The sequence below is a fragment of the Chanos chanos genome, chromosome 3 (genome assembly GCF_902362185.1).
Source record: "Chanos chanos chromosome 3, fChaCha1.1, whole genome shotgun sequence".
Taxonomy (NCBI): domain Eukaryota; kingdom Metazoa; phylum Chordata; class Actinopteri; order Gonorynchiformes; family Chanidae; genus Chanos; species Chanos chanos.
In genome coordinates this window covers 52,630,975-52,650,275 of record NC_044497.1, presented here as the reverse complement: position 1 = coordinate 52,650,275, position 19,301 = coordinate 52,630,975, and the positions used below count along the sequence as shown (strand labels likewise).

Genomic DNA, 19,301 nt, shown 5'->3' with positions numbered 1-19,301 from the left:
GATAGTGTGGTAGATGATGGAGATTGTTTTTTTTTTTTCTTTTTATAGATATTTTATGTCTTTGTGGCTTTTTACGCCATGTCATGTTTTCCTTTTGCAATGTCTAAACGGTTAACTTAACTCGCGTGCTATTGTGTATGAGCACCAATCAAATTCAGTGATGTCGACCCGAGCGCCAAATCAGATTCAGCAATGTCGAAATTAGCCAGGCTGCCAGCTGGTCTGAGATGTTTGTTTGGAAGGCAGAGGTTTGCCTGCGTTTTGAATGATTAGCGGTGACTGTGCTAGCATTTCCCTTCATTTGACTCTCTTTTAAACCAATTGTAAAAAAACAAACTAAATTAGACTGTAATTTGGAAAAGCAAAGTTCAGTTCACTTAACTCCTTTGTCTGGTGGTGGGGTGTTGTTGTGGAAAGTTCTCTTCATCTCCCTCTTTTGCTTTCAAGTGTGGTAAAGAACAAGTTTGGTTAGGCTGAGGGGAACTGAGGTTAGTTTTCACTCCGCTCCGCGCCTGGATTGTGGAAGCTTTAAACTCTGACCTCTTTTTAAATGTCATTTTCCAGAGGTTGGAAGTTTCACATAATCTTTGTCGTGTCGTGTTGACCTTCTCCGCTGGAGCCTCGGTCAGGGAGCGAGAATTTTTGTGCCGCCGAAGAATAATATTTTTGAAAATATATTCGCCGGTTATTTTTACAGACTTCAAAAAACAAAAAAACCCCAACATAAACGTCCACTGTTATTGTTTAACTACATCATCAGGTGACTTTTTTTTTTCTCTCTCTGGTGATGTATCCTCATCAGTTTCCTCATTCCGCATATTCTTGGATATTCCAGTCAACAGGAAAATGGAAAGAATGATTTGGGCTCCGTGAGTGACACACACACACACACACACACACACACACACACCCCCCCCGATTCCTCGGAAGGTTTGAATGGTGATCCAGAGTGACTCGGTGGAAAGTTGCCTTGTGATAAGCGGTTTGTATTTTCTGAGGGATTGGTCCCATGATCTCCTAACCAAAGCCAGAGAGAAGCCACATCTTGTCCCAATCTACCGGAGTGAATCTGAAACACAACTGACACGCTGAATGCAGGCTACCGCCCATCTCTTTCTAATTGTCACTTGAAACTGATTGCTTTCCCAAACAGGGGGAGTCTGGTTCCACATCCCCACTGTGAAAGGCTCTTTGGTTCCAATTAGCAGGGAGCCAAAGAAATTTCAGGTCATAGACTATTCCCAAAACAAGTTGATATACAGAGTCACAAAGGGAACGAGAGAAAAGGTAATAAAAAAAAAGATTGATGATTTGGTCCGTTTATGAGAGACTCTTGGACTTGGAAATTCAAAGAATAACACACACACACACACACACACACATACCGGGTCTGTAGGCTTTGCGTGTTAACCGTTTACAGACGATCGGCAGTTCCCCGGCGGCTGGCAGTGGGGTGTGTGTGTCGTCATTAGCATTGCGTGTTTACGAGGCTTGTGTTTGAGGATGCACCTGTACCATTCTTCCTATTCAATCCCATAGGGTTCTCTGGTTCTCATAAGCTAACATGGGCATCAGAAACTCAGAACCCCAGAGGAGTACACTTTCCGTGAACTTTTGGAAACATGTCCCGTATGGTTTATCCGTGACACGGTGGGGGGGGGTATCGGGGGGGAAAAGGCTTTGCCATTTATTTACGCTGAAGTCTCTCTCCCATTCCTCTCTCTGCAGATACCGCTGTTAAATGTGTATATATATATATATATATAGTCACTCCAGTCTTGGAATGTCTGTGAAATCTCTTCAGAGTGTCTCCAGCTGCTCTTATGTGGGAGACCAATTAGTGTCTAGGGAGGACCAGAGTGACTGATACTGACCTGCATACTCCTTCAAATTAAAGTAATTAATGCTGGTGATGGAGAGAGAGAGAGAGAGGGAGGGAGAGAGAGCTACTGGGGGAGCCTTTGTTGTAGCCCTTAAATATGTTGTAGTTGGTTTGACCTTTGTAGTATGCATGTGTGTAGTTTGAGAAGCATGAGAACGTGTTCTTGTGCCAAAGAATACTACAAAGACAGACACTAACCCTCACTAATGCATTTCTTGGGCTTGGCCGTGTTATTTTAATGTCAGTGCTATTGTATTTTATTTCTCTATTCAAAATGTGGACCCAGATGCTCAGGTAAAGGAGCTACATGGGACTGTGTGTGTGTGTGTGTGTGGGTGTGTGTGTGTGTGTGTGTGTGTGTGTGTGCGCGCGCGTGCGTGCGTGCGTGTATGTGTATGTGTCTGCCTGCACATTCCTTCAGCGTTGTCCTTGAGTGTGAGGAGTAGCTATGAATTATGTGCCTTCTCATCTTTCACTGTTCTCCGTTTCTCTTCTTTTCTCAACAGGAGCAGCCTGTGACCAAGTTAGTGTTTTGATTGTACCCTCCTGGTATTTTATGTGTGTCTTTATGAGTGCACTGGCATGCCTGCACGGTTCAACGCTTCTAATCGCCTCGCTAAACTCAACAGGCACGTACGTGCTTGTCTCTTAAACAAATACAATCGAATCGGTTTCCGAACAACACTTTCGAACGATTGTCGTCTTGGCGTACAGTTGCCTCACGGATCAGCGAGCTTAACGGAACAGTCCATTCCAGCCCTGTCATTGTGCAATAATTTACCCATCGAGGAGAGGGAGTGGGGGGGGGGGGGGGGGGGGGGGCAAAGGGGTGTCCTTATCCTCAGTGCTCCCCTTCATGTCATCACTAACTGGATACAGACCTTTGGACAACAGCTGCTCACGTCAGTCCTCCTATGTCAACGTGTTTATTCAAGGCCTGTCATTAATTACACGCTGCTATTTGTGTCTGTGTGAATGAGTGTGTGAGTTTGAGTTTGCATTTGTGTTTGCGTTTGTGTTTGTGTGTCTGTGTGTGTGTTTATATATTAATAGTTCTCTTGTTGACTGGTCTGACATTTCACTCAGAATTAAACACTCAGTGAAACGCTTAGGAAGATAAGTGTTTCAAGGGAAGGGTTATGGAACTTCTTAAATCAGACTGGCAGAACAGACACGCTATCCACATTCATACAGGCCAATGCAGATGCAAGGGTGCCATCTCATGGTCAAAAGTTGTAATTGCAATTTTCAGTGTAACGTTAAGTGATTATAAAGAATTTTCGGCCATCAGTTTAATTTCAATGATACGTTTTAAGTCAGTCATTTAGCTTTGAAATATTTTTGCACATGATTAAAACAGTTTTGCACACGATTAAAAACACAGTTTACATTTATATGTTTTCATTATGTCTTGTGCTCAGCTAATGTGTAGGCATTAATGTGCAAGGGGTGTCAATCACCATCACAGGATAAAAGAGTATAAGGAACAATAAGTAATTAAATAGGAACAGAAGTAAAATAATCTCTTAACCCTCATAAAAAAAAGAAAAACACGTGTACTTACTTCTTACTAATGAACTAAAGTTCTGCTTTACCATTATCTTACCACGTTTTCCATGTTGTGACTTCCCTTAAAACATCTGATAAAAGCATGGCAATTTCTGTGTGATATTTTATCTGATGTCTTACATCACGCCGTTTCTGTTTTTCTGTAGTGGCCCTCAGAGTATTCTTAAGTAAGTAGAACGGTCTAGAACAATCATTATCAGAGTCTGGTTTTACTCTTACACAAACATCGCCGCTCTGTCATCTCTCTGAGCTTCTCATTTTCTTCCTCCCTGTTTTCTCTCTCCTTTCATCCTTTCATTTCCACCTTTTCACACAGGAAGAAGGCTCCCAGGTAAATGGGATATTGTGAAATGTCTCTATCTGTGTGTGTGTGTGTGTGTGTGTGTAGATAATTGTCAGCGCTTGATGGAAGATGATGACGGCGATGTTTGCCTGTGCTTTGTTGTTCCCGTCAGGACGGCCAGGAAACCCATTATAGAGACGGAACTGGACGTCAACCACATGTCCCTCCACACCGACGCCAGCAAAAAGCGTCTGATCGAGGACACGGAGGACTGGCACCCGCGCACCGGCACGTCCCAGTCCCGCTCTTTCCGCATCCTGGCGCAGATCACTGGCACGGAGAACGGTCAGTGTCTCGCCGCGCCACCCCCCCCCCCCCCCCCCCCCCTTCACGTCTCCGGATTACACCTCTAGCATCTCCTAATGCTCCTGCAATCTCAAAGATGGGATTAACATCTATATGCAAACACAGTATGGGCTGAAAACAGGCCGTGGGTCGATCCACTAACGATAATTTACAGCAACTGATAATAACGAAAGCCTGTATGAAAAATGCAAGTAATGACAAAACTCAGCAAAGTCTCCTCAGAAATACGTCTCCCCCATCCGTCTCTCCAACATTCCGTGTGTGATCATGAAGTCGGCTGGTATTCCCCTATAAATAAGGGCTCTCTCCACACATGTCTCCATAAAGTGTATATGTGTGTCCATATGGAGGTGTAAAACCTGTATACAGGCCCTTGTTGAGTCTGACTGGCCCATGTAAAGTAGAGATGACAAGTGGTCTTACTGGACCCTGGATTTATTTACCTCTCATACCGGAGGGGGGGGGAGGAGCTGCTGTTCATTTTAAGGGCTGATGGGTAGTGTTAAGGCGGCTGGGTTTAGAGAAACAGGTGGTCTGGATGGAGGGGCAGGGTCCTCTCTCTGGGATCTTCGCCCCGGTCCGCACGGCGAAGGGTCGGCTTAAGTTCAGTGTCGTGATTATATAACGCGGCTAAAGAAAGAAGTCTCGGGTGAGACTCAGATCTTTCGCACCAGCTTTTGAAACACCGTAGGATTATTGCTTTCATCTTTTGCGTCGGATCCATCTCCGGATGGAGATTATTTATCAAATGAATAGCTGCACAGACGTTTTATAAAGGCGGGCCCTCAAGGCCTCGTCGAAAACGGGTTTTCATCTCCACTCCAGTCGTTCAGCGTAATGTTGATCAAGATCAGTCACGGCCTTTGTTCACTGAGCGGCTGGCTCGGCCTTTTCCGTCCGAAGCTGAAACAGTTTTTTCTTTTTTTTTTCTTCTTCTCCTTCTTCTGCTATTGACTTGTCTTTTTCTCTTCTCTTTTCCAGAGCAAGGTCAGAAGACCAGCCCTGAAAAGAAGTAAGTAACTGAACATTTGTCGGGTAGTTTTCGCTCTGTACACAAGTGTGATTTTGCTGTTGTTACTGTAACTATTTGGACGATATAGAAAACCATCCCCCTCGCGGTGCCTTGGGCATTTGGCATTACACGATTATTCCAAATGTTTGAGTTTCTTATTTATCTAAGAGCCCGGCCTTGCTCGGAGGTTTCATGCTCAGTGAAGGGCTGAGTTATGAGAAAACCTCATCTTAGAGAAGCTGGGAGACATGCCACTGTTGACAGTGCCTGGGTGTATTGACTACTGTTAATATGTGTGCCCAAACCAGAACCACAAATGTCAAGCTTTTTACTGGATAGGTCGAGGGTAATGAAATGGGATTGTGGGTAATCAGGGTCTTCCCATAAAGCGTGTTCTCTGAAGCCTCTCAGATATGTTTCTAGAGTATTTGTTTCCAGAGAACAGGTGACTCATTGGCTCGGTGGTTAGGAGATTAAAAACAAGACTGGGAGATGTCACTGCTGCAGTTGTGAATTGTTCCTGACTTAAATTGCTATTATGAGAATTCAAAGGTACAGGAAGATCTTTGGACAAGAGCCACAGTCTCTCTCTCTCTCTCTCTCTCTCTCGCTCGCTCTCTCTCTCTCTCTGTGTTTGTGTGTGTTTGTTGGGTGTGTGTGTCCATGTGTGTGAGGGTGTGTGTCTGTGAGTGTGTGTGTGTGTGTGTGTGTGTGTGAGTGTGTCTGTTGGTGTGCTGCCTTGTATACTAAAGCCATTAGTTTCATTATGATTAGGGCTTTCTCTCTCCTACTTTTTCAATACAATTAGATTACCATTTACAGTAATAGAACAAAACTAATCTGTTTATCTCTCTTTTCATTTCCTCGCTGTCCACCGACCCTGTCTGTTTTCTCTCCTCTCCTTATTATTTTTTTTTTCTCTGTCTCTGTCTCTGTCTCTCTCTCGTCGGGGTGTCAAGGGTGAACAAAGTGGACCCAGAGGTCGTGAGGCCCAAGTACAACAAACTGCGTGACTGGCACCATGACGTCTCTGCTCGCGTGCTCAATGTCCAGTAGTGTAACTGTGTCGGTCAGGCAGGCCTCGGCTTTCTGTAGCGTAACGTCGGAACCATCTAGAATGCTTCACGTTAGAGTACTTTCTCCTCCTCTTTATCTTAAAGGAAGGTCAAAGAAGGTGTTTATTTCTGGTTGTTTGTGTGTGTGTGTGTGTGTGTGTGTCTGTGTGTGTGTGTGTGTGTGATGAGAGTGGAGAAGCAAGTTTTGGGTGTATTTTTTTGCGTGTTTTGGATGATGGAAGTTGTATGTGCCTTTCGGAGGGACATATATGCAGGTGAAAATTCAAGTGGGAATTTCACATACCACCACCACCTCCAGCCACCACTCCCCCCCCCCCCCCCCCCCCCCCCCCCCCCCCCCCCCCCCCCCCCCCCCCCCCCCCAACACATACACACCCCCATCCGCCCCCCCGGGCTTCACCCTCTTCACCCTCTTCCCTTTCTCTCCCAAATACACCTTATTGTGAATTTGCTTTTTTTCTGAAAGAATCTTTTCATTCTGTCTTTGACTGTTTGTCTTTTCTTTCGGATGGGGGAATGTTGTTTTTTTTTCTTTCTTTTCTCCCTTTTCTGTTCCCTTTCCGTTTTCACTGCTCTTTCACAAAGAGGCTGGAATGGAAATGCTGTACGCTGTTATGAAATTACTGCTGAATTAATGATTAATTCTGAATCTCAGACCTTTGTATTTTATTTTGTACACTGTAGGATAACGGTGTAGGATAAATGTGCAGCTTCAATAAAGCCTTTCCTCTGTCTCTCTGCCACTTCATGGTTTCTCTCTCCTTTTCTTCTCTTCTGTTAATATTTTCCCTTTGACTTCACTGAGTTTGCCACATAGTGCAAATAATTTTAAGTTTTTCTCTCGAGACTCAGATATATCCGTGGTCCAAAAAAAACTTTCAAATAAGGTCCAAACTGAAATATTACTCAGCTATAATAAAGCTGTTCATCAAAATTTCGATATCGTGCGCGAGGCAGGAACGGTAGGTCTCTACGTGACGTGGAACGAGATTGCGCAAATGAACTGTTTTTCAAATATGGAGTGAAAACAACATTAAAATTCATAGATAAAAACAGGCCAGGAGTTAGAGATATGAGAGTGTCTTTGGCTTTCCTTGCCTGTCACTGCAACTTCTGTTTTTACCATTTGCGTCTGCTTCTCAGAATCGGGAGTAATCTGTCTGACTGAGCGCAGACGCAAAGCGATCTGAAAGCAGACATGTGGCAGAGTCATTCCTCTTGTTTTTCACCGTCTGATTTCTTACTTTCTTTTTTCTTTTCTTTCTTTTTTTTTTTTTTTTTCTTACCGCCGAATGCTACTGTTTCGAAAGAAAATATTAATTCAAAGCGACACACATGAGACCTTTGTAGATGTGTCTCTATTAGGAGTAACAGACACATCTCTGTTTGAACTCCAGTAAGTTCAGTGCCTTTAGCATGGAGAACGTAGGGGGGTTCGGCCCAAATCATAAACAGGAACTCGTAGAAGAATAATGTCTATATGACAGACATTGCTCAAAACATTTCTCATATTCCTCAAATAGCAGAAAGTGTCTTATATTCTTCCATCACTCACACACACACACACACACACACACACACACACACACACACACACAACATCAGCTCTTCTCTCAGATGAAGAAAAAGATTGAACATTTCTAATATTTATTTATTGTTATTCATAAATAATAGATGGATTTCATCCTCTAGGGTGAGTATCCCCCACAATTCACTTTCTTTTTTGCCCCCCCCCCCACGTCTTATTCTACCCTTCATTCTGTCGTTTGTCTCAAGGGTGCAGAGAGAACAAAAAAGAACAGAATGGAACATAGGATAGGCTGTTGAAAAAAATGAATCAAGCAAAAGCAATACATAACATATTGGAGTGAACAGAGGTGTAGCAGGACCTGGGGCTAAATTATATATTAATGCTCCTATTCTCTTTAATGCTCTTTTCTCTGGCTGTGGCCACAGGCTGTGACACACATTACTTTCTGACAGTGATATAGCAGAGAGGATAGAGCCACTAGATGGGAGTGCTGGACAAATTTTTTTTTTTACCTCTCTCTCTCTCTCTTTCTCTCTCCTCGTGAGACCCGCAGTAAACTTTACGACGGCGCAGCCCCGACTTTCAGTCAAACAGATATTTTACCGTAGAGTAACACTTTCTCTTAAATTTCTGTTAGTCTAATAAAATCTTTTTTTTTTTTTTTTTAACAACCGTCCCCAACATCCTAAGTTGTAGAGCCGAGCCCAAGATGAAACGATATGACGTGAGAGCCTTTGAAGGACTTAAGTTCGTTTGTGCGGTTGTTGAATGTTCTTTTGATATATTCTCACGTTACGTTGGTTCTGTAATGTTCTGGGTGGAAGTGTTGACCTGCTGGTTAGCTCGGTATGCTAACCAGCGTGTGCGCCGTGAGAGAACAGGGAGAAGTGTGTCCAGCTCGTGGGAAGTATGTGGCCTGTTTGGCCTGCGGTCCAACCATGTGTCCCTGAGGTTTCTCACTGGATCCATGAGTCCCTGCGAGATTTAGTCCTTTCACTCTGTCTGGACAGCACTGAAATGAGCTGGTACAGTTCCATCAGCTGGTCAAACACACACGCAAACACACACACACACACACACACACACACACACACACACACACACACACACACAAACAAGCACAAACTCAACCAGAAGGGCTGTATATCATCGTGTTTTACCTCAATACTGTAAAGGGGGCGGGGGGGGGGGGGGGGGGAGTCTTTTTACATATATGTTTAAAAATATGATGGATTATGCTACTATTATCCAAATTTCCAGAAATCCAGAATTCGCCTTTTTTCATTTTATATTGGTGGTGGTGGTGGTGGTGGTGGTGGTGGGGGGGGGCTGGGGGTGGGGGGGTACAGAATTAGGCCAGGAACAATGGAGACCCTCAGTCCGGGGGACCAGGGAGTGCCAACCAGTTCTGTTGGCACCTGTTCTTTTCATTAACAAACCATCTGGGACTGCCAGGCTGATGGGCCAAACTTATTTTAACAATCTGGTCGCGTTTATCATTGAACATATGTTTTAATCTGGCGAAATACCTCCTGAAATGGAGCAGATTGAATATCAAATTTCTTCCCCCTTTGGTTCTGTAAGATGTTTTTTTTTTTTTTTTTTTTTTTATGTCCTCTTACATTTATATCTGTGCTAGACTTTATTTCTTTCTGTTTTAGTAGGAAAACGGCAACAGGATCTTAACTCACATATACCAAAGATTGTGTCTCCTGCTGCTCCTGGCTCAGTGGCGTTGATAAAAAAAAAAAAATCATCTCCTATTTGTCATCAGAGATGAGTTTCTTTATTGCAGGTATAATGTGTACGTTTGCGGCGTAGGGGCGAACTGAGGAAGATGGTTTTTGCGTGCTGAATAGGACTGTGGTATTGCAGAGGTAAAGCTCGTTGAGCTCTGTGTACGGAGGAGAGTCAGAACACTCGAACAGCAGCTGAAGAAGGGGAGTGGATCGGGGGGGGAGCCGATTCCGTGAAATTACGTTTCAGACAGCTGGAAAGTCTGCTCGGGGTCTATTCAGCAAGAGCACGTCTGTTTCTATGGAAGCTGTTGTCACAACAAAGTGCGCCTAGGGACTCTCTTTAAAGTATGACTGAGGCTGGCTGGTTACATTTTGAACAGTGTACAACTGTGCACTGTTCTCTCGGCCTTTGAAAACCCCTCACATAAACGCATTGAACTTCCAATACAGCGTGAGCCACGGGCTATAAATCTTCTTTGAATTCTGCTCTCCAAGGTTTAGCGGGGGTCATACGCGTGAAGCTACTGATCTTGGATCAGTTTTTTTGTATTTTGGTGTTCCTAATAAATACAGTTACTCGAAAGGAGGCGGGGGTGGTGGGCAGATGATCCCAGATCAGTGGTCTTACGCTTTAGACGGCTGACTCATACGGGGGCCCAGATCTTGTTTGTTATGGTTTGCAAGTGCTTGCCATGGCCCAGGGTCTGTTTGTTTCTCTTTACTGAACTGTCTTTTCTGTCCACACAGTGAGTTTGCACCACCCTCTCAGACCGGAGCTCACATCACATCCTCAGTGAAGACCATGACCAAAAACCCCCGAAATGGCAGTGGTGGGATAGCAGGTACTCAAATCTAACATTCTTCCCCCTCCTATAACGTCCATCCTCTTTCACTGGTTTGGAACCTTGTATAAGTACTGTGAGATGTAACACCACTAGAATCATAAAGGGTAAAAAGCCCTGATGTGTCAGTATTAAACTGAGTGAAGTGCTGGTTTAATGCTGATTATTTTCATAGCGATTTATGTTGGTGTCAGACGAGCTCTGGCTTTACTGGGTTTTTTTTTAGTGAGAAACAGGATGTAGTTCTTTATTCACCCTATAGGGGGCAGCCACACACTTCCAAAAAAAAAAAAAAAATCTTATTTGCTAAGAGTGTTTTTTTTTCTTTTTTTTTTTTTTTTCCCCCACTAACTGAGAGCTGTCCCCGTGCCATTGGATTTTAGTTTGTGAGGCCAATAAAAAGTGAGTGGTGTTACACCAAATCAGCTTAAAATATGTTTGTTTTCAAACTATCTCAAAATGAAAAAAGGTTGTGAAATTGATATGACACTTTATGTGATGTAAGTGCTCTCCAAACAGAGGCGCATTAAGGCCCACCTTCCTTTTTCGCTCCAGCAGGGGAGCTGGAGGCTTCGTGCTGGAAGGTAAATATTTACTTTAGAGGCTTGCTGATCTTATTAGCGAGGTCCGTGCTCTTGCAGCATGTACCCGCATCTCACAGACGCTCAGTTCTGTCAGTGAGGGGACGGGGGAATGGAGGAGAGCCCCCCCTAGCCCTGTACACCAGGTAGCTTATGCTTCTCTGAGGAAGGGGGGGTTTTAGGACCAGGCTGTTGACAGCAGTGCTGGCATGGATGACTAAGAAACACAGGTATCCTTCTGTGTTATTATTTATGTACGTGTCTGTCTTGTTCGTATTCGGTTTTTTGAAAGTGAACCCTTTTGCCTGGACGAAAGCCTTGCAGGAGCCCGGGCCTTCGGCGCACTGATGTTGAGGGCCAGGGAGTCACGGAGCTGAATGAGAGAAATGCGTTAGGGAATCTTGCGGCTCAAGGCTTGCTTTCTTTGTGGAGGTTTTTTTTTTTTTTTTTTAATTAGTCAGGTGTGGTAATTACAGGGTTTCGGGGCTTGGGTTCCACTCCAGGAAACAGCACCAGAAAACGACCCCCACCCCCACCCCCACCCCGCTGCTTCATTTTGGGGCAGTGTTCTCCAGCTGTGCTCCTGAAGGCCTCGGCGCGTTTTAGGTCTGACCACACCTGATCAAAGTCGTCGAGTGATTGAGGAGTCTTGATAAGCGGGTGAGTCAGGTGTTTTGGAACAGGGAGAGCAGCGTTGGGAAAGACTCGGTCAGGGCGCTGGAAGACGTTAGGGCATCGCTTCGTTGAGTGAGGGAGAGACTTTGGAATATTAAGGAGGATCTGACCAATTAAGGATCATCATGTTGAGTGATTCCAGACTTCAGGAGTGATTGGGATGCTCTGTCCAGCAGCTGGGAGATTGGAGATATCCCCTAATACAAAGACAGAATTTAGGAATAGGAAGTTCAGGCCATTTGACAGGGTCCATCTGGGATCTGCTCTACTTTGCTGTGTCCTGTTGGTTCCTACATAAATCTTATACAAATGCTGAAGTTTAGTCAGGGAATTTTAAGGAAAATTGAATTCTTGGTCATTGTTTCAAGTCAAAAGTGTTGGCTACTGCTGTCTGGTAGATATTATGAAGAACTGTTTAGGACATAGATATTACACACAGCTGAAAATCGAGAAACACTTTAAAAAGTATCCTCATTCGTAGTTGTGGGCAGATACAGTGTGTATTAGATGGAAACTAGGAAAAGCTAACCTCAAAAACATTATCGAATAGGAGAATGAATTTTTATGTTACCTGAAACTGATGTGGGCAGTCTTTGTGGCTTAACCCCAATATAAGGATCTGTGTGCTTGAAAATACTTGCTCCTGATAAATCTAGAGTTGCATAAGGTCAGTGTTTGACTTGCGGAACCTTCCAGAATGTTTGAGAGGTATTGGAGAGGCAGAGGTTTTAGCTGGAAGGAGACACTAATCTTATCAATAGTTAGCCACAGGATGTGTGTGGTCTATGATTCATGATTAAACTGGCAAGAGGCGGACATGAGTCAGCAGAAAAACCAAACTAAACGTAACAGTGATGTTTCTCTTTGGATTGACCGACAGTAATTAGAACTTTTCCACTTTTCCACATACATCAAATATTCATTTCCAGTATTTGAATGGTAGGCTCTTATCCTGGTTCTTTTACTTGTGTTGTGACCTCATTCTCTTCGTTAACTGGAGGAAAAAAAAAACAGGTTTGATGAAGACTTGCCAAGGCAGTCACGTGTGATAAATATTGTTGTAATTAGTTCGACGCGCTTATAGTATAGCACTGAATTTTACCAGACAGAAGTAACACTCGGAAAAGGAATCACCTAAGAATAACGTGACGGTAACGATCGTTCAAACACCTTCAATCCCTCTTTGGCTCAGGGCTTGGTAAACAGTCAGTGAAACAAAATCTTTGTACAAAGGCTGATGTCACCTGCTAGACGCTGGATTTATTTTGTTTTACCCAAGTATTTACTGACGACACCATTGTTACTTCTTTGGTTTCCCTGCTGTTTGCATTTACGGATTCAAAGTGCTTATGTATTCAAAGCACTTATTACACATCTCCACTAATAACACATTGCTTAAAAGACATGTTAACACAACTTGTGTAGCTAAAGGAATCCAGGCGTTTGGTGTTCCGAGACTAATTAGATGTGAATTAATATAAGTCTCATTACTGCGGTATCGTCAGGAGCAGATAAGCAGGCCCGCGTTTTGAAGTCAGTCAGAGTACAGCGGGTAGCTGAGTCCTTATCCCGGAGCGCTTGTTTGGTGACGCTTGCGGCAGGCTGAGTCTCGTGGCCCAGTCGGGACCGGAGTGTCCTCCGCAGGAAACCGCCCCCTCTCTCTGTCTGTCAGAAACATCTTTGTCGCAGCTGAGGCGTCTGGCAGAAGAGCGACGGATACATCCTGCAGATGTTTATCTGCTGGAGATAAGGCTCCTGGGCTCCCGGGTGTGTCTCACTCTACACTGGCGCCATGCAAGAAACGTGTCGGTTTAGAGCGCGGGTGAGTGGCAGCTCTGAATGACGTCTCCTGGCAGACGAGGAGAGGAGAGGAGAGGACAGACTTTTTCTTCCCGGGGGCCGACCCTCGGAGAGAGCGCTCTCCCCGCTTGCGCTTTTGACGGCGGGGCGTCCTCCCCCCCCCCCCCCCCCCCCCGCTCCTCTCACCACTCTGTTAGTACACAGCTGTGTTGATACAGCTTGTTTGTGCTGAGCCGTGTGGAAAATGAGGAGGTACTTGCACTGTGACCTCCTCCTCTCGGCTTTGTCCTCTGATGAGATCTTCCTTCTCAAAGAGCGACTCTGTGCCTCTGGCTGGAGTGCGGTGACCTCCGACCCCTGATGTCTTTGTGCGGGCGAAGAGAGAAGGGGAGGTTTGTTTCTGTGATCTCTGAGCGCTGAGGGCAGGCAGAGTATTTTGCCAGGTGTCTCCTCTGGCTCTGAGTGTGTGTGTGTGTGTGTGTGTGTGTGTGTGTGGTTTTTCTTGGTGAGGTAAATTGATCCTTTGTTTTGAATGTGTGTGTGGTGTGGATGTCCAGGACACAGATGGCCTATGCTCCCCAGCCCTGTGCTGAACTGAGTGTGGAGCCTCAGGGTCCGATAGTGTATTTAACCACAGCACCTGTGAACATCTCCAAACCCTGTCCATAAAGTCACTCACCCCTTTTTCACGACTGGGTTTTACGATGCAGTGTTATAATGCATTGGTCTTTTGTCGTAAAACATAACCCTGCTCTCTCTCTCCCTCTCTCTCTCCCTCTCTCTCTCTGCTCAGGTTTCCCAAAGGCGGGTGTCCCGGCCGGTCGGACAGCCGCATCCTTCGGGCGAGTAAGCAACAGTGCTCCTAAAGGTCCTCAACGTCCTGCTCCCCAGCCACACCCTAAAGACCAGGATTCTCTTGTGCAGCGTGCGGAGCACATTCCCGCTGGGACACGCACTCCTATGTGTGCCCACTGCAACATGGTTATCAGGTTAGAAACAGCCTCACCCTTACGCAACCACAACCGATCGATCGATCAATCAATCAATCAATCAATCAATCAGTCAGTCAGTCAGTCAGTCAGTCAGTCAGTCAGTCAGTCAGTCACTCAGTCAGTCAGTCAATCAGCCAATCAGTCTATTAATCACTCAGTCATTATAGATCAAGATTCATTGTTTTTACCTATGCTTTTATTTAGTGCGTGTAGTCCTCTGCCATTGTCGAATTAGATTCGTTGCATTTTAAGAAGACGTAAGCAAGACTTACAAGCAAATATATGTCAGAGGATAATCTCTTGTTATTACAAGAAGAGATAACAATCTCTGTCTTATTTTTATAGTAATTACTCTGATAAATCTCTGTAGATTTTGCAGATTTGGTAGCTGGAGAGAAGGTGCCAGTGAGATTTGTGAACTGTCGGCCGCAGCGGCGTGATCTGAGCATGTGGCTGCACTCCACTGATGTAAAGTTTAATTCGCGGGGAAAGCAACGGCTGATTAATTTAGCGTGACAGCCAGGCGGGGCGAGGGACGTGCTGCTTTTATCCGGGCATAATTAAAGTTCATGGCCCTCGCCGGCTTGTTTTTGTTCAGTAGCTCGGGACGGACTCCCGCGTCCCTCCTCTCCGACTCCTCTCCCCTTCGCGGGCGGTTAGTCCACGGTTAGTTTATATTACACCGAAGGATGAAGGATAGACTCGCAGGCTCCGGGGCAAGAAGTGTCCATGACATCCTAGCTTAAAGTTTCGGTTTTCCGCATTTGATATCCTCAGAGTCCACTGTTTTCCCCCCTCAGCTAATCATCCTATTTGCTACTGGCATCCCTGCTGACACGGTAGAGCCGGAATCCTCCTGTTACCCTCGCGGCTGTCCGAACTTACGGAACGTTATGTCTGAATCACATCTGAGAACGCTACAGTTTCATCCAAGCCGCGCAGCGTAATTAATAATTCAACGATGAGCCGGATTTCATAAATAAATAAATAAGTAAATAAAAATATCTGTCACTCGCCACTGTCATAAAAATGTAATCTGGCGCTCAATTCAGTTTGGTTTCTCTTTAGAGGCTCTGGGTTTAGTAAAAAAAAAAAAAAAAAACAGTTTGGGGTTGTTGTTTTTTTTGGGTCGTTTTCTGTGTGTACTGTGTCTTCCAAGGACCTGCTTCTGAAGATTTTCTGTTAGTTTCCTCAACCTGGTTATTTTCTTTGTCTCTACAGGGGTCCTTTCCTGGTTGCCATGGGAAAATCGTGGCACCCAGAAGAGTTCACTTGTGCACAGTGTCACTGCTCCCTGGCAGATGTGGGTTTTGTGGAGGAGCGGGGTTCTGTGTACTGCGAGCACTGCTACGAACAGTTCTTCGCGCCCGCGTGTTGCCGTTGCCAGGAGAAGATTCTCGGGGTGAGAGAACGACACGCCGGGGCTGGGATCGTTTCTCGTCTTTTAATTACCGTCTGCCGTTAATTAGTGCGATTCCTCTGATTTAAAGAAGATGACACGCAGGCTGTGTAGCGGTAGCATCTCTCTCTCTCTCTTGGGGGGCTGGGGGGTGGGGGGGGTGGATTTGGAAAAAACCAAGCCACAGGTGTGAGGTGTGATCAAATAAGACTCAAAAAAAACCTCCCCAAAAATAACAGTCGTCACATGAATCCAAAGAAGTGTCAGACTTTGTTAGTCTCTCTCCCTCTCTCTCTCTCTCTCTCTCTCTCTCTCTCTCATACCTCTCTCTCTCTCTCTCTCTCTCATACCTCTCTCTCTCTCTCTCTCTCTCTCCCTCTCTCTCGGTGGTGAACCTATCCAAATCTGTCCCTTTGCTAATCTCTCATATCTTCATTCCTCCCCCTTTCCTCAGCCCCCCTGTTCTCTTTCTCTTTCTCTTTCTCTTTCTCTTTCTCTTTCTCTTTCTCTTTCTCTTTCTCTTTCTCTCTTTTCTCTCCGAGCCCCTGAGCTGTGGGAAAAGAACTTTAATCGGGATCATAAGGTCTGCAGACTAAAGGAGAGGCTGGCACTCACAGCTCAGATGTGTCAGAGTTAGCACCAGTTCCGCTGCTTTAGTATTAGCCCACTTCAAAAAGCCAGCGCCAGGGCCTCGAGAGGTGCCGGGGAGGTCAATGAGAATGAGAGAGGCGCTGAAGCATGCTGGGATTGCTGCGCTAATGAGCGGGAGGCTATAATACAGCTTCCAATCTAGGACACTTTTTTTTCTTTTTTTTTTTTTTTTGTGTCTGTCGAGAGATCAAACATTGTCTCATTTAGGACCGTCTTGAGGATCAAATTTAATGGCCCAAATCATTTCAAGGTCATCCTTGGAAGGATTGGAGAATTATACACATTTTTCTTGGCTTCCTTTCTTTGGCCGGGGATAAAGCTGCACAGACACACTTGATGAAATGTAGCTGTAAAAATGTTGTCAGTTGTAACATGCTATTATGTATGATTTTATGCCTTTTTGGCTTAAAAGAAAAAAAAAAAACAAAACGGACGTGCTGAAAACGGTTTGAGAAGGAATATATCATTTTAAGTGGATGTGTACGGTTTACTTTGCGGTGCCAGACTCAATTTTTTTTCCTTTTTTTTTTCTTTTTTTCCCCCTTTGTTTCCTAACAGGAAGTCATCAATGCCCTGAAGCAGACCTGGCATGTGTACTGCTTCCTCTGTGCCTCCTGCCAGCAGCCCATTCGCAACAACACCTTCCACCTGGAGGATGGAGAACCATACTGTGAGAAAGGTGAGAGTAAAGGTCATGCCCTCCTTGGTGGTATGTGTGTGTGTGTGTGTGTGTGTACGAAACAACTCAGAGACTACCCATCACTCAGGCCATAACTGTCCCAAGTCGTATAGAAGAAGGTCAAATGGGCCTGTGTGTTTAACTACCTCTGCTGTATTTTGATGTCAGTTCCACTTCAGTAGCAAGTAGATTTAATGTCATGAGTCTCTTCTCAGCCCGGGTAATCAAAGAGCGTTGAGGACTGTTAAATATACGTGCAGTTTATAACTGTTTTTCTAGTTTGCGTTAGCAGACGTGTTGTGAAGGGTGATCTGGTTTCTCGTCTCTTTAGACTATTACAACCTATTTGGTACAAGCTGCCATGGATGTGACTTCCCCATCGAGGCTGGAGACAAGTTTCTGGAGGCTCTGGGGTTCACCTGGCACGATACCTGCTTTGTGTGTATGGTAAGTGTCAGATGAAGGAGAGGGAAGTCTGTGTATTAACACAGCTGCCTCCTATGCGCGGAGAAAATGTCTTTCTGAACTGTGATATCAGCCCAAAATGCCTGTAGAGAAAGAGATTGTACATTCAGCCATGCAGTGTAGATTCAGATCAGTAAATATCGATGTCTGGGCAATAAGTTCTTCAAGGTTTCCGTTAAAAGACTTTATATATTCAGCTTATAAATAGGTGTGTGTTTGCCTTATTTTCTGTCTGTTTAATCATATGGTATCTGACTAACCAGTGAAAGCCAGTGATAGATAACAAATCTTTCTCTCTCTCTCTCTCTCTCTCTGTCTCTCTGTAGGTCTGCAGTACCAATCTAGAAGGCCAGGCTTTCTTCTCCAAAAAGGACAAGCCCTTGTGCAAGAAGCATGCACACACAGTTAACATCTGACCCCCCTGAATTCCGCAGTGTACGACCAGATGAAATTAACAAGAGAAATTCTATTCTATCGGCTGTTGATATTTAGATTTTTTTTTCTTTTTTCGGGAAGATTATTGATTCATGAGTTTATAATTCCTTTATCTACAGATATATCTAGTTAGGGGAAATGTGTGCTTTGTTTATTTTATTTCTGTTGTCGCTCTCGCTGTCAGGTGTTTTATGTTCACAGTTATAACGAGTGCCTTAGTCCAGTTTTCATCAGTGAGAAAATGGACAATGTTTGATGAGGTAGCCATAGAGGTACAGTCTTCTCTCTACCAAGATTTGAAATTGTAATGTTATGTGCTCTTTTAATAGTGTTCCTTCTTGTCCTTTTCCATAGCGAATACGATATAATCGTGTATGATGCCACAGTGGTAGAATGTTCTAGAAAGGACCGTCGAGGAGAGGAGAGAGGTGCTGGGCTCTGTATTAGACTTCAGAATTGTCTCTGTTCACTCAAACAAAGGATGTACAGAGTACAGTGCACGTCGAATTTGGGAGCTATTTTCAAAAAAAAAAAAGGCAAATTTAATAGGATGGCGATCATGTCTTTATTTTTTTTTTTGTTTAAAACACGTTTACTTTGATCGTAATCAGTATAGCGTGGAACGGGGCCGTCGTACGTTGGCCACGCTGAGCGTGATGGAAATGTTTTATGCCGCCTGAAACGGGTTTTGCCGCGGCTTCGTTGAATCTCACGGATGAAAAGATCCACTGGGGGACAGTGTATGGTTTCTCCATACAGTGGAATGGTAAAATCAGCACTCAGCATAAAACAGTAACCGAGAATCCTCACTCACTCCTCAGTTTCATTTGCAATACCCCCCCCCCCCCCTTTACCCCCACCTCTATCTCACCTCTCCTGTGGCTGGGTCTTCTAACAGAGCTCTGTTCATCCAGGTATATTTATTGAGGCTTGTGGTATGGATATGGGGTTTTTCAAGGGCTTTGCACATAGTCCCCCTGCACTGACAGTGTCAAGGCAGGAAATAGTTTGAGGAACAGTGATAGTTTATTTTTTCAATGTCGATTTTTTTTTATATATAAAAACCTCTTATCTTTGTAAAATGCTTTTGTTTCTTGTTTTGTTTTCTTATCAGTGTTGAATTAGAAGTTGGTATAACGCTATAATTTTTATTTTAGGTATCTATTTATTAGATGTTCTTCTTAAGCTAACCAATAATCAATTCATCACTGATATTTTCCAAAGAAAAAAAAAAGCATGTTACGTACAGGTTATAGTATCCGCATATTCTCATCTTGAACATCAGAATGAAAAGGTATAGACATTGAGAGGGCTGGCTCTATAT

The 19,301-nt window shown here is 44.4% G+C and overlaps 1 protein-coding gene across 1 annotated transcript in view; it reads left to right on the top strand.

The window, feature by feature from the left end:
• pdlim5b (PDZ and LIM domain 5b) overlaps positions 1-18,819 on the top strand; it is a 54,270-nt gene extending 35,451 nt beyond the window's left edge. Inside the window, exons 6-13 of the mRNA XM_030769238.1 lie at positions 3,907-4,079; positions 5,082-5,112; positions 10,206-10,300; positions 14,150-14,345; positions 15,570-15,750; positions 16,957-17,077; positions 17,409-17,524; positions 17,869-18,819. Of these exons, the coding sequence (XP_030625098.1) occupies positions 3,907-4,079; positions 5,082-5,112; positions 10,206-10,300; positions 14,150-14,345; positions 15,570-15,750; positions 16,957-17,077; positions 17,409-17,524; positions 17,869-17,958 (1,003 nt within the window). The 3' untranslated portion in view covers positions 17,959-18,819. The remainder of the gene's footprint in view (positions 1-3,906; positions 4,080-5,081; positions 5,113-10,205; positions 10,301-14,149; positions 14,346-15,569; positions 15,751-16,956; positions 17,078-17,408; positions 17,525-17,868) is intronic.
• The last annotated feature ends 482 nt before the right edge of the window (positions 18,820-19,301 follow it).